Source organism: Schistocerca gregaria, chromosome 2, assembly GCF_023897955.1.
Source record: "Schistocerca gregaria isolate iqSchGreg1 chromosome 2, iqSchGreg1.2, whole genome shotgun sequence".
Taxonomy (NCBI): domain Eukaryota; kingdom Metazoa; phylum Arthropoda; class Insecta; order Orthoptera; family Acrididae; genus Schistocerca; species Schistocerca gregaria.
Window position 1 is genome coordinate 624721401 of NC_064921.1, and position 16194 is coordinate 624737594.

The 16194-nt window shown below is 41.8% G+C and overlaps 1 protein-coding gene across 2 annotated transcripts in view; it reads left to right on the forward strand.

Annotated features, from left to right (window-relative positions):
- Positions 1–16194, forward strand: part of LOC126334632 (phenoloxidase 2-like) — a 210421-nt gene that overhangs the window by 54580 nt on the left and 139647 nt on the right. For both annotated transcript variants that reach the window (XM_049997067.1, XM_049997068.1), the window contains 2 exons: positions 460–649; positions 7447–7670. In XM_049997067.1, the coding sequence (XP_049853024.1) occupies positions 460–649; positions 7447–7670 (414 nt within the window). The remainder of the gene's footprint in view (positions 1–459; positions 650–7446; positions 7671–16194) is intronic.

Here is a 16194-nt window from a genome sequence, read left to right on the forward strand (position 1 = left end):
TTGTAGTCATGTGGGTGTATGCATATTCCATTTCTGAGTGTGAAGAATTAGATAGTGTTGAAGCTCAGCTACATTTTCAGTCTTCTTTATGTGCCATCAACCATTCAAGTTGTCAGCTAAATCTTTACTCCTTCTTTTGTTTGCATTAAACGTGCCAATATTTATAAAATAAAATAGGTAGACCAAACAACTGAAATAACTTGTTTGTAGCAGAGGTACAAAAATAAGATTTTTATTCAGAAAAGACACATTTTGAACAATGTATGTTACAAGAAGTTCAACTTCAGGACTGATTTGCAACAACATTCTCTTTCTTTTTAACCTTTATGATTTTTGCTTTTTTGTTCCTGGGAATACGAAACTTCTTACACTTACCATGAAATATTTATCTTGTGAAAAGTCTTATACTCCATGAAAACCAAGATAAATTATATATTTATACATCATTTTATATTACAGGAAGACCGTTTTCAGGACATTGATCTAGTTGATAGAAGTGGTGTGACTGGTGATGTGCAAGAAGTTGAGATTAAACCAATAAAACCACCTGATATCAGTATTCCAATGAAGTTAGGTCGAGATGAGAATTTTTCTATGTTCTTGCCAAGTCATCGTAAAATGGCAGCTCAACTCATTGAAGTTTTGATGGGTAAGATCACTCATGAGTAGTAAACATTCGTTTTAAGATAAATTCATTTATCAAAATTCATCTAAAATTATGACACTATTAAATTTAATAAACTATAAGTATCTGTACCCTGTAAATTACTATATTGTTCTGTTGTATGTACCTCTTAATAATACATGCAGTTCCATACTTTAAATTCAATTGTCTGAATTTGAAAATGTGATAAGGAAACATCTGATAATATTCTTAGGTGGGACATTAATGTACAGGAAGATACGTTTACCATAACCAATTGGTGTAAAAGTGATAGGCAGGGTGAAAATGTAGTAATTTTTTCATACAGATTAATTTATAATTTATCAGACTGTAGTGGTAATGTGAGTATACAATATATATATATATTGAGAATCTGAAGTGCCACCATGAATCAAAGTAATGGAATGGACAAATTAAATTTACTGTTTAGCCTGTCATTGTGGATATTTTATCATAAAATCATATTAATAAAACTGTCACCATCTATGCATATTCTAAATCTGAACTTCCACATTTAAATAATTCCAAGAACTTTCTTATCTACTAGCTTAACTGTTTTTCAGAATAGAAAAATGTCGAGTTTTTCTTTTACACAGTGTGTCTGCATGACCCCTACCATTTGAAATTCCTGCAATTCCAGTATTCAGGACTTCTTCATTTTTAATGTCCTCCTTTGGCTGTACTGTGTACATAATTATAGTGTGATCAGATTGCTTTGAAAAATCCTGATCCATTCAGAATAAGTGAAACTAATCTGAGTACACAATCTTGTAATGTGTTACTTTTGGTTGGTTGGTTTTTAATTGAAATCTGTAATTGATCAGATTATTTCCATTAATGTGTCTGATTTCTGTACAATGTTTCTGCTTTCCCATGGAAGATTTAAAAATGTTATAGCATAGCCTTGTATCCTATTGGCTTACTGACATAGCTTTTACATTGCCTTTGAATGGTTTAAAAAATGAAATACCATATAAAATTCCTTTAAAATCTCTATCAAAGGGGCTCAGAAGAGCATCTTTTGTTGTCATTTTTGTTCTCTTCATTTTCCTGAAACTGTGTTAAGCTGGATGTAGTATTTTAAAATTTATTGTAAGGCTACAACTATATATTTCATTTTCATTTCATAGAGTTTTGACAAAATGGAAACTCATTATGTCAATATGTAATGTCCTAATTCACCTCTGTTTCATTGCTTTAAGTCTGGCATTATTTTAATTAGTTGTAATGAAACTATAAGTAGAGTCTTTCTCTATTACAGCATTCAGTATATATCTTAAGAGTTTTCCTGGACTTCCATTATGTTTCTTTATAAGATGTGCTGTAACATTATCTACATCAAATAAATTTTTAACTTACACAATTGATTTATAGCATTTTCAGCCTTTGTTTCAGTTATTGTTAATGTGGTTTATATTTGCAAATCTTAGCATTTTACTCAGTTCATCCACTTTGTTATAGGTTAACACTTAATTGTCCAAAATTGTAAATATCTATCAAATATTTTTGGATTAAAGGAGACCACTCACAAAAAGACAGAAACATTGAGTTGTTGACAGGCATACACAAAATAAAGAACACTTCCTAGCTTTTGGAGTTATCCTTTGAAGAACTGAGTAAAATACACAAAGAAAACCCATGCATACACATGCCTGTGTCCCATGGTGCTGACACCATGTACACCATGTAGGGGCATAGGTGTGCCCGTGTGTGAACATTCAACTCAAACAGTGAGATGTTTTTACTTTCATTTAGGACACAGCTCAGTTTTACTGAAGCAGTATGTAATTCACCAATAGATAGCATATGTATGTTTGTATTACAAATTTGTTATGTGTATCCTGTTTTTCCATTATTCTTGTCTCATGTACCTCAACTACAAATAAGTTGCTACTCACCATATAGAGGTGGTATTGAGTCATGTGCAGGTGCAACAAAAAGATTACTAAACATGTAGGCTTTTGGTCAAAAGGCCTTCTTCTAAAGTAGACAACATAAACACATTCATGCAAACACAACTCACACAAACATGACCAGCCTCAAAGGACAGTGAGGCCAGACTGTGAGAAACTGGCCTCAATGAGCTGAGACAGTGGTCATGTGTGTGTGTGTGTTGTACTTACGTAAATCTGTGTGTGTGTGTGTTGTCTACTTTAGCAGAAGACTTTTGGCTGAAAGCTCACATGTTTAGCAGTCTTTTTGTAGTACCTGTCTGCAACTAAGCATTTCCCCTGTAGAGTAGCACTCTATCCTTTTCATAATGCTGAACAATGGAAAGTCCAGAATGGAATATAACAATATTATGAAAAGGAAAGTTGCTACTCACCAAATAGTGTAGAAGCTGAGTCACAGATAGGCACAACAAAAAAACTATCGCAATACGAGCTTCTGGCCAACAAGGCCTCTGTCAAAAATACACGACACACATACACACACAGATATGCAACTCACACACAGATGACAGATGACTGCAGTCTCTGGCAGCTAAATCCACACTGAGAGGGTAGGGGAGATGTGGGAGGGAGTGAACGGGGACGGGGGGGGGGGGGGGGGGGGGGCGGCAATAGTGGAAAAGGAGAGAACTAAAAGACTGGGTGCATTGATGGAATGAGGGCTGTGTAGTGCTGGAATGGGAACAGGTAAGGGTTGGATGGGTGAAAAAATCACTTATGAAGGTTGAGGCCAGGAGCATTACGAGAACATAGGATATATTGCAGGGAGTGTTCCCAACTGTGCAGTTCAGAAAAGCTGGTGTTGGTGGGAAGGATCCATATGGCACACACTGTGAATCAGTCATTGAAATGAAGGATGTCATGTTTGGCAGCGTGCCCAGCAACAGAGAGGTCCACTTGTTTCTTAGCCACAGTTTGTGTAGGTTGAGTGGATGGTGGAAAACCACTGTGGGAGGGGTGGGAAGGGTAGTGGGCAGGACATTTCTCATTTAAGGGCACGATGCAATGAAGTTGAAACTCTAGTGGAGAACATAATTCAGTTGCTCCAGTTCTGGTTCTGAGTTATTAGGAGTATGCTCCTCTGTGGCCATATGGTGAGACTTCAGGAGGTTGTGGGGGACTGGAAAGATAAGGCATGGGAGATTTGTTTTTGTACAAATAATGATACAGTCTGTGGAGGTCTCAGTGAGACTCTTGGTATATTTTGAGAGGGACTGCTCATCACTGCAGATGTGACAACCACAGGTAGCTAGGCTGTATGGAAGGGACTTCTAGGTATGGAATGGGTGGCAGCTGTCGAAGAGGAGGTATTGCATGTGGTTAGTAGGTTTGATATGAACACAGATACTCATGCAGCCATCTTTGTGGTGGAGGAAGGTGGTTTGTTGGGTTGAGTAGGACAAGATGAAGCAAATGGGGAGAAGCTGTTGAGGTTGTGGAGACATGTGGATAGGGTGTCCTCACCCTCAATCCAGATCACAAAGATGTCATCAGTGAATCTGAACCAGGAGAGAGGTTTAGGATTCTGGGTGTTTAGGAAGGATTCCTCTAGATGGCCCATGAATAGTTTGGCATAGAATGGTGCCATGCAGGTGCCCATAGGTAGGTTTGTAGGTATTGCCTTCAAAGGAGAAGTAATTGTGGGTGAGGATATAGTTGTTCCAGGAAACTAGAGAGGAGGTTGTTGGTTTGGAATTTGTCAAGCTGGCACCCTTCCTTCCACAATGACCTCCATCTTTCAGATTCTGCCAATCCTTAGCTCTCAACAACATAGTTCTGCAAGACCATATTAACCAAGTTCAAACCTCCTTGCAATACCTTCTCTCTATCCATAAAATTCTTCTGCTATGCAATCCCAAATTCCTGGAAACATTAACACACATTGAAACTCTTACCCCCCCCCCCCCCCCCAAGAACTAGAGAACATGCACAACACCAGCTTAAAAAATTCTCCACCCCGCTCAATTCCTACTCCCACTTTAGAGTACCACTGTCCACCACCTCTACAACAACCTCCAAACCTCTCCCACATCCCTTCAAACCTGACAAACCCTGTCTCACTGGCCTATGATATCTACTCCACTCTCCAAAACTCCCCCCTGCCTCCACACAGAATCCAGAACCTAAACAGATCCAAAACACAGTCATGAATCCTTCCTCCAGAAGCCTTAGCTCTACAGAAATATCAATTCTTTCCAAAGGCCTCATCTTTTGCCCCACTCTGAAATTCAATCATGCAGGACTTGTTAAAAAATCTTATCTCCTTCCCCCAGTCCTTTTAGTGGAAACACTTTTTTGCCACCTACCCTACCAATCAGACTCAACAAAAGACCAATGTTAAACCCTGCCTGACTCAGTTCACCTCTCAATCCAACTGTGATGCATCCCCACAGCCTCCAAATCATCCCCTGTTAACTTTGCATAATTTCTTAGCGTTAAACCTTGCCTCACCATCATTCTCAAAATCCCTCGACAAGCAAAGTAACCTTACATTCTCAGAAAGCCCACCATCTAAAAACCAATACCAACCTTATGACCCTATCTGCGGACAAAGGCTCCACTGTTGTTGTTTTTAAGCACAAGGATTATGTGGCAGAAGGAATCTGCCAGCTGTCAGCTACATCCATCTACAAACCTTGCCACAGTGACCCCATTCCAGAAATCCAGCAGATTCTCCAGTCTCTCCTCAACTCCTTAGGCCTATCCCAGAACCTCTCCCCAGTGTCCATCTCTCTGCTCACCCCTACCACTCCCAACGCTCTTACCTCCTACATTCTTTTTAAAGTCCATAAACTCAACCATCCAGAATTCCCCTTTGTGACCGCTTACTGTGCTCCCCTGAGAGAATCTCTGCTCTCTTAGAACAACACCATTTGCCTGTTTCCCAGAAGCTACTCTCCTATATAGAAGATACCAACCACTTCCTCCACTGACTCTCCACAGTTCCTGTCCCTTTACCACATGGTGCCCTGCTCGTCACACTTGGTGCCACCTTTCTTTACACTAACACCCCTAATGCAAATGGCCTTACTGCTGTTGAAAACTAAGTTTATCAATGCCCAACTGATTCCAAACCAACAACCTCCATCCTAGTCACTGTGACCAACTATATCCTCACCCACAGTTACTTCTCCTTTGAAGGCATAACCTACAGACAGATCATGGGTGCAGCTATGGGCACTTCCATGGCACCAACCTATGCTAAAATATTGATGGGCCATATAGAGGAATCTTTCCTAAACACCCAGAATCTCAAACCCCTCCCCTGGTTTAGATTCATTGATGACATCTTTGTGATCTGAATTGAGGGTGAGGACACCCTATCTACATTCCTCCAGAACCTCAACAACTTCTCCCTCAGTTTCTTCACCTTATAATGTTCCACTCAGATCGTTACATTTAACTTAATTTTCTATTGCCTGGAGTTCATTTGATGAAAGAATATAACAGTTTCCAACTTATTATTTATTGACAACTGAACTGCATACACGTCACATTAACAAACACACTGACCAACATACTTCACAGATCTTTTTGACTGACTGGCAAAACAACAACTCAACAACTGACTCTCTTGCAGCATCACTGCTTTGCTTTTTATAGAATTTTAACAGTAAATTTCAAAATAACCCGTTATTAAATTTTTACAATTTCAAAGTTACAATTGAAATTTACAAAACGTAAAGAAAATGATGTTAAAGTCGATTAAGGTATAAAATACAATAGTAATTTACATAATTTTTATAGTATCATCACTAGTTTTAAATATGAAAATCGATCTGATATTTAATTAGAAAAATGTCTCTTGTATTATTTTACTTATGTAATTAATTACAGTTAATATTTGGTTAGTAACATTCAATGACAGTACAAATCTTGTGCTTTATCTGATTACACATGTAAAATTTGCAAATAAGGCCTCGAATTCTGGAAATTGGAAAAAAATGATGTAAACAATTGGAGAGTTAATTATAAATGTAATTACAAAGGATATTAATTACAGAGGAGGACATAAAAATAAATAACAAATGAAAATAAATAGCTTGGTAATAACTTTTAAGCTGTTTCTCAAGATAATGAGGTTCTCTGTGTCAACCCATCAGTCAACTGCAATTAAGGTAATTAGAGGCGGCAGCCGATTATGCCAACATTTCCACAGCCTCTGAATATTTGCTGCCAGATATTTAACACTTCAGTTTCTTGAATAATCATCTAACTCAGCATCTGTACATAATTTTGTTAATGCCAATAATCCCCTGACTGTCATGATAATATATGTCCTTCCAGGACATTCTGTATGCTTTCATAATGAATATCAAGTGTTTTAGCAAACTGGACAGGGAAACATTCCACATGGGAAAAATATATCTAAAAACAAAGATGATGTAACTTACCAAACGAAAGCGTTGGTATGTTGATAGAGACACTAACAAACACAAACACACACACAAAATTCAAGCTTTCGCAACCCACAGTTGCTGCATCAGGAAAGAGGGAAGGAGAGGGAAAGACGAAAGGATGTGGGTTTTAAAGGAGAGGGTAAGGAGTCATTCCAATCCCGGGAGCGGAAAGACTTACCTTAGGGGGAAACAGAGACAGGTATACACTGGCACACACACACACATATCCATCTGCACATATGTCTGATAAATAAGAAGGCACTGTGTATAACATACTTCTCAGTGACTGTTATAAGCAAGCATATTCAAGCAACATGTGGTTGTATAAATGTACAAGCTGAAAGCAAATGCTGAATGACAAAAAACTAGTGGAAAATCATTGAGACATAATTGGTATTCTAAGAAAGCCTTATGATGTTTATTGTTTTAGGAATGCATGGGAGTGAGGAATTCCTTTCAGCTTCAGTGTTCTGCAGAGAAAAAATCAATCCATATCTTTACATTTATGCTTTGTCAGTGGCAATGTTACACAGACAAGATACCAAAAACATTACACTACCAACGATTGTGGAGATTTTTCCTGACAAGTATGTAGCTGGAGGAATTTTTCCTAGAGCGAGACAAGAGGCGAATGCTGTGCCTGATGGTTCTAGGGTATGTAAAACAGTTTTCTTATCTTATCTCACCTTTGCAGTACAGTTTAAATTTCCCTTTTGGGTTTCAGGCATGAGAAATAGCCACATGATTGCTCAGAAAGTTGGAGTACATCCTTCCCACCCCCCCACCCCCCACCTCCCCTTCCTCCCCCTCCCCCAATCTCTATCACACACACACACACACACACACACACACACACACACACACACACTAACATATACTCCTCCAGCTCCTTTGACATTGACTCTTTATGATGTGATAGTTTGGGTGTATGGATGCTAGGGCAGAGGGAAGGATTGTGGCAAATGATAGTTAGGATGTGTAGGGCAAGAAGGAGGAGGTAAGTTATTTGAATAAAGGAGATGGAAGACTGGTGGATTTCAATGACAAACTGAGGTTTAATCATCACAAAACTGAGTGCATGAAGCATGAGAGGATGAGAAATAAAGAGAGAGAGAGCGTTAGATATTGGCTGTGTGACATGAATGCTTTCATACATGACGCTACATGTGCACATATGACTGGACTACAATACAATGAGGTATGTAGGTACAAGGCATACAAATTCCACCATCATTATACACTATGACCTGTGAGGTTCTTGGTGGAGAGCAGGCATATTATAGGAATGGGCTATGCGATATCCTGGTCCATCCCATATAATTCCAATTCTGTAAAATGCTGTAAAGTGCATGACAGAAGGCACTTAGTGTTGCTAAACATGTTAGAATTTCTTCCCATTCCACTAGCATGCGGAGGACAAGCAGAATGACTGCTTAAACAACGTTGTGCATGTATAATTAGTGTGACCATGTCTTCACAGACTCTTCTGAAATAGTGTGCAAGGGGCCTTTGTATGTAGGCTTTTGTAGGATAGTGAACACCTATCTCCAGTGGCTGCCACTTCAGGTTTTTCAGCATTGCTGTGACATTCTCCCATCAAGAAAACAAAACTGTGACCCCTTCTGTGTATACATTCAATAGCCACTGTAGTCCTATATGGTATTGGTGCTTAACATTTAAGTAATATTCTAAAATGGGAAACACAAGACACTGCATATCTACTGCCATACCCCAAAGCCCTATGTCAGAACTGATGCAGGTGATTTGATGGAAGTATTAAGTTTTATTTGATTCTATAATTTTTAATTCTATAACTTTAACAAATATTAGCCATAGAGAATCGTGTTAAGTGTACAAGAGATGTTCTAGTATCTCCAGTTCTGTATAACTGTATCATTTTCAGCCTATCATGCAACAGAGGCCACCTGACATTTGACTGGAATACAAACTGTGCTAGGGTCCATCATTTCAAGAGATGTAGTCTACATCTACATCTACATTTATACTCTGCAAGCCACCCAGCGGTGTGTGGTGGAGGGCACTTTATGTGCCGCTGTCTTTACCTCCCTTTCCTGTTCCAGTCGCGTTTTGTTCGCGGGAAGAACGACTGCCGGAAAAGCCTCGATGCAATCTCTCTAATTTTTCATTCATGATCTCCTCAGGAGCTATAAGTAGGGGTAAGAAATATATTCAATACCTCATCCAGAAATGCACCCTCTCGAAACCTGGACAGCAAGCTACACCGTGATGCAGAGCGCCTCTCTTGCAGAGTCTGCCACTTGAGTTTGCTAAACATCTTCGTAATACTAACAAGCTTACCAAATAACCCTGTGACGAAAAGCGCCGCTCTTCTTTGGATCCACTCTATCTCCTCTGTCAACCTGACCTATTACGGATCCTACACTGATGAGCAATACTCAAGTATAGGTGTTTTGTAAGCCACATCCTTTGTTGATGAACTACATTTTCTAAGGACTCTCCCAATGAATCTCAACCTGGCACCCGCCTTACCAACAATTAATTTTATATGATCATTCCACTTCAAATCGTTTCGTACACATACTCCCAGATATTTTACTGAATTATCTGCTACCAGTGTTTGTTCCAATATCATATAATCATACAATAAAGGATCCTTCTTTCTATGTATTCACAATACATTATGTTTGTCTATGTTAAGGGTCAGTTGCCACTCCCTGCACCAAGTGTCTATCCGCTGCAGATATACCTGCATTTTGCTGTAATTTTCTCTGTATACTACAGTATCATCTGCGAAAAGCTGCATGGAACTTCTGACACTATCTACTAGGTCATTTACGTATATTGTGAAAAGCAATGGTTCCATAACACTCCCCTGTGGTACACCAGAGGTTACTTTAACGTCTGTAGACATCTATCCATTGAGAACAACATGCTGTGTTCTGTTTGCTAAAAACTCTTCAATCCAGCCACACAGCTGGTCTGATATTCCATAGGCTCTTACTTTGTTTATCAGGCGACAGTGCGGAACTGTATCGAATGCTTTCCGGAAGTCAAGGAAAATGGCATCTACCTGGGAGCCTGTATCTAATACACTCCTGGAAATTGAAATAAGAACACCGTGAGTTCATTGTCCCAGGAAGGGGAAACTTTATTGACACATTCCTGGGGTCAAATACATCACATGATCACACTGACAGAACCACAGGCACATAGACACAGGCAACAGAGCATGCACAATGTCGGCACTAGTACAGTGTATATCCACCTTTCGCAGCAATGCAGGCTGCTATTCTCCCATGGAGATGATCGTAGAGATGCTGGATGTAGTCCTGTGGAACGGCTTGCCATGCCATTTCCACCTGGCGCCTCAGTTGGACCAGCGTTCGTGCTGGACGTGCAGACCGCATGAGACGACGCTTCATCCAGTGCCAAACATGCTCAATGGGGGACAGATCCGGAGATCTTGCTGGACAGGGTAGTTGACTTACACCTTCTAGAGCACGTTGGGTGGCACGGGATACATGCGGACATGCATTGTCCTGTCGGAACATCAAGTTCCCTTGCCGGTCTAGGAATGGTAGAACGATGGGTTCGATGATGGTTTGGATGTACCGTGCACTATTCAGTGTCCCCTCGACGATCACCAGAGGTGTACGGCCAGTGTAGGAGATCGCTCCCCACACCATGATGCCGGGTGTTGGCCCTGTGTGCCTCGGTCGTATGCAGTCCTGATTGTGGCGCTCACCTGCATGGCGCCAAACACGCATACGACCATCATTGGCACCAAGGCAGAAGCGACTCTCATCGCTGAAGACGACACGTCTCCATTCGTGCCTCCATTCACGCCTGTCGCGACACCACTGGAGGCGGGCTGCACGATGTTGGGGCGTGAGCGGAAGATGGCCTAATGCTGTGCGGGACCGTAGCCCAGCTTCATGGAGACGGTTGCGAATGGTCCTCGCCGATACCCCAGGAGCAACAGTGTCCCTAATTTGCTGGTAAGTGGCGGTGCGGTCCCCTACGGCACTGCGTAGGATCCTACGGTCTTGGCGTGCATCCGTGCGTCGCTGCGGTCCGGTCCCAGGTCGACGGGCACGTGCACCTTCCGCCGACCACTGGTGACAACATCGATGTACTGTGGAGACCTCACGCCCCACGTATTGAGCAATTCGGCAGTACGTCCACCCGGCCTCCTGCATGCCCACTATACGCCCTCGCTCAAAGTCCGTCAACTGCACATACGGTTCACGTCCACGCTGTCACGGCATGCTACCAGTGTTAAAGACTGCGATGGAGCTCCGTATGCCACGGCAAACTGGCTGACACTGATGGCAGCGGTGCACAAATGCTGCGCAGGTAGCGCCATTTGACGGCCAACACCGAGGTTCCTGGTGTGTCCGCTGTGCCGTGCGTGTGATCATTGCTTGTACAGCCCTCTCGCAGTGTCCGGAGCAAGTATGGTGGGTCTGACACACTGGTGTCCATGTGTTCTTTTTTCATTTCCAGGAGTGTATTTTCTGGGTCTCATGAACAAATAAAGCAAGTTGGGTCTCAAATGATCGCTGTTTCTGGAATCCATGTTGATTCCTGCAGAGTAGATTCTGGGTTTCCAGAAATGACATTATATGTGAGCAAAAACATATTCTAAAATTCTACAACAGCTCAATGTCAGAGATATAGACCTATAGTTTTGCGCATCTGCTCGATGACCCTTCTTGAAAACTGGAACTACCTGTGCTCTTTTACAATCATTTGGAACCTTCCATTCCTCTAGAGACTTGCAGTACAGGCTGTTAGAATGGGGAGAAGTTCTTTCGCGTACTCTATGTAGAATCGAATTGGTATCCCATCGGGTCCAGTGGACTTTCCTCTGTTGAGTGACTTCAGTTGCTTTTCTATTCCTTGGACACTTATTTCGATGTCAGCCATTTTTTCATTTGTGCGAGGATTTAGAGAAGGAACTGGAGTGCGGGCTTCCTCTGTGAAGCAGCTTTGGAAAAAGGTGTTTGGTATTTCAGCTTTATGTATGTCATCCTCACTTTCAATGCCATTATCATCCCAGAGTGTCTGGATATGCTGTTTTGATCCACTTACTGATGTAACATAAGACCAGAACTCCCTAGGATTTTCTGTCAAGTCAGTACATAGAATTTTACTTTCAAATTCACTGAAAGCTTCACACATAGCCCTCCTTATGCTAACTCTGACATCATTTAGCTTCTGTTTATCTGAGACGTTTTGACTGTGTTTAATTTTGCAGTGAAGCTCTCTGCTTTCGCTGTAGTTTCCTAACTTTGTTGTTGAATCACGGTGAGTTTTTCCCATCCTTCACAGTTTTACTCGGCATGTACCTGACTAAAACGCATTTTACGATTGCCTTGAAGTTTTTCCTAAACACTCAACATTGTCAGTGTTGGAACAGAAATTTTGATTTTGATCTGTTAGGTAGCCTTAAATCTGCCTCCTATTACTCTTGCTAAACAGATAAACCTTCCTCCCTTTTTTTAATATTCCTATTTACTTCCATATTCAGGAATGCTGCAATGGCCTTATGATGACTGATTCCCTGTTCTGCACTTACAGAGCCGAAAAGCTCGGGTCTTTTTGTTATCAGTACGTCCAAGATGTTACCTCCACAAGTCGGTTCTCTGTTTAATTGCTTGAGGTAATTTTCGGATAGTGCACTCAGTATAATCTCACCCAATGCTCTGTCCCTACCACCCGTCCTAAGCATCTGAGTGTCCCAGTCTGTATCTGGTAAATTGAAATCTCCACCTAAGACTATTACATGCTGAGGAAATTTATGTGAAATGTATTCCAGATTTTCTCTCAGTTGTTCTGCCACTAATGCTGCTGAGTTGGGAGGTCGGTAAAAGCAGCCAATTACTAACCTAGCTTGGTTGTTGAGTATAACCTCCAGCCATAATAATTCACAGGAACTATCCACTTCTATTTCACTGCAGGAAAACTACTACTAACAGCGACAAAAATGCCACCACCAGTTGCATGCAATCTATCCTTTCTAAACACCATCTGTGCCTTTAAAAATTTCAGCAGAATTTATCTCTGGCTTCAGCCAGCTTTCCATACCTTTAACAATTTCAGCTTCGGTGCTTTCTATCAGTGCTTGAAGTTCTGGTACTTTACCACTGCAGCTTTGACAGTTTACAATTACAACACCGATTGCTGCTTGGTTCCCACATGGACTGAATTTGCCTTGCACCCTTTGAGGCTGTTGCCCTGTCTGTACTTTCAGGCTATCTAACCTAAAAAACTGCCCAGTCCACACCACACAACCCCTGCTACCTCTGTAGCCACCTGCTGTGTGTAGTGGACTTCTGACCTATCCAGCAGAACCCGAAACCCCACCACCCTATGGGCCCAGTCGAGGAATCTGCAGCCCACACGGTCGCAGAACTGTCTCAGCCTCTGATTCAGACCCTCCACTCAGCTCTGAACCAAAGGTCTTCAGTCAGTCCTGTCAATGATGCTGCAGATGGTGAGCTCTGCTTTCATCCTGCAGATAGCCGCCGGAAGCCAGAGAGGATTTCCTCCAATCCATAGCGACACACATCATTTGTGCTGACATGAGCAACCACCTGCACATGGGTGCACCTTGTACCCTTCGTGGCTCCTGGAAGGGCCCTTTCCACATTTGGAATGACTCCCCCCGGTATGCACACGGAGTGTACATTGGTTTTCTTCCCCTACCTTGCAGCCATATCACGGGCCCCATTACGCACCTGATGTTGGAGCTCCCAACTACCAGTAAGCCCACCCTCTGCAACTGCCCTGATCTTGCAGACTGAGGGGCAACCTCTGGAATGGGAGAAGCAGCCATGTCTGGCCAAAGATCAATATGAGCCAGAGACAGAGCCTGAAACCGGTTCATCAGACAAACTGGAGAGGCCTTCCGTTCAGCCCTCTGGAATGTCTTTTGCCCCCTGCCACATCTCAAGACGACCTCCCACTGTACCACGTGAAGAGGGGTCAGCCTAAATGTGGGCAGTATCCCGGGCAGCCAGGGCTGTAGTCCCTTTGGGGGTGCGTGGGACGAGCTGGCCGTCTCCAACAAACCCCCGTCCGGACCCCCACAGTGATGCCCATTGGCAGCAGCCTCAAGTTGTGTGACCAAAGCCAACAGTGCCTGAAGCTGGGAGAGAAGGGATGCCAATTTAGGCTGCATCCGAACACAGCAGTTGCAGTCCATATTTCCTAAAAGATTGAGCTGAAAGGACAATAATGACAGTGTGGTGACAGTAGTCCAGAGATGCTATTGAGACAGCCAATAAGTTCATCATTTGCATTTATTCATTGTATTTACTGGATGCCAAGGTTTTTGTGTTGTTTCTTCAAGAGAAAATAAATGAACAGTTTTTGTTCATTACAAACTAACAATGTAGTTGTTATGGAATATAGAGAAATGTTATGTTGGTGGCACCTTACTAAGAATAAGATGAAGACACTTCAAGCCACCAAAAAAATAATTTTCTTATAATGAAGTCGGAACAACATGAAGGTATGAGGTACTATCATCTGCTTTACAGGCGAACAACTTTACTATATCTGCAAGAAGTGTGACTACAACATTATGTTTGTTGAAATTTTGGTCTAGGCTATGGTAAGAATGGTTTATAAAAGCTGATAAAATTTTCCAGCAACATAATGTGAGCAGAGACAGTGGCAAGCTAAGCTATATTTTTGCAGATGTGGATCAAGAGCTACTGAAAATAGTGCAAGATCTCATCACAAATCCAGTTCTTGAGCAATCTAATCAAACTTTCAAACACATAGTCAATAAATGCTTGGCAATACTCAAGGAGCAATGCATGCAGCATGGTTTGTCTGACGAACCAATCAGTTTTTACTGTGCCAGAATTACAGTGGAATTTGTACAACTTAGTAGGATATAGCTTATTTTTGGATGAAACATTACATACCTCTTTGATTAGCTGTCTGAACAAATATCAGACTATCACTAGCAGCTCACTATGATCTGTTGCTGTCAGAATTGGTGGAAAATGCTGACACAGATTTCCAGTTTTCACCAGCAACACAAGCCCAAAAGAAGTGTGTTACATTTAAGGAGCATCAGAGGAAAGATCCCATGAGGGACAGCACAGGAGGTCGGAAAGGCGGAAGCCACACATATTAACAAACAAGACAGTAATATTAAAGAGAAGATTGAGTAGCAATGATGCAACTCAAGCAGTTGTGTACACTGAAGGCTGCAAGCAAGATGATGGTACAGATGTTCAGAACAACTTGAGCATCAGTGAGACTTAGTCCTGAAACTCAGGAAGGATGGAATTGCATTTTGCTGCACTCATTCACCTTGGGGTTAGGTTTCCTGGAATGTTTCACGTGATCAACAACTAATTACTAGTGGTTTTTCCACTCAAGGTTCCTGCTACCAACATGAAGGAGTTACAAACAACAACAACAACCACCACAGGCAAGGATGAGGACACATTTCAATGAATAATGCTCTGTGAGTGGGCATACCACCTAGCACCTTGAAAGTATGCAGCAGCCAAACAACACTTCGATAAATGGCAGGACGCGGCATTGTACATCATTTGGACAGCCCCTGGATGCTGTCGCTATGAACTTCTGGGATACAAAATAACAGCAGAAAGTATAAGGTCTCTTCCAGATCTTGTACAGGCAATATAAAATATGCACCATACATAAATGTGTCAAGAGTGACATAATTTTTGGGAATGATAAATTTTTTCCAATTTCATTTACGAAATGTCAAAGAGATTCAAGAACCCCTTAATACAGTGCAGGCAGGCAAATATACTAATGGTAAACATCCAGTGCCATGGCCACAGCAGATGACAGGAGATTTATCCAAGCTTAAGGATTCATTAGCATTGATTACTCTGTCATGTCATGCCATCCTAGTTATACTGCGGAATGACCCTAACAGCTGACACAGGCCAGCATGCCATTGGTGCATCAATCAAGCAACAGGGTTTGGTTGTTTCGGTTAGGAGACCAGACAGCAAGGTCATCAGTCTCATCGGATTAGGGAATGACAAGGAAGGAAGTCGGCCGTGCCCTTTGAAAGGGACCATCACGGCATTTGCCTGGAGCTACTTAGGGAAATCATGGAAAACCTAAATCAGAATGGCCGGACACAGGATTGAACCGTCGTCCTCCTGAATGCGAGTCCAGTGTGTCAAGCAAC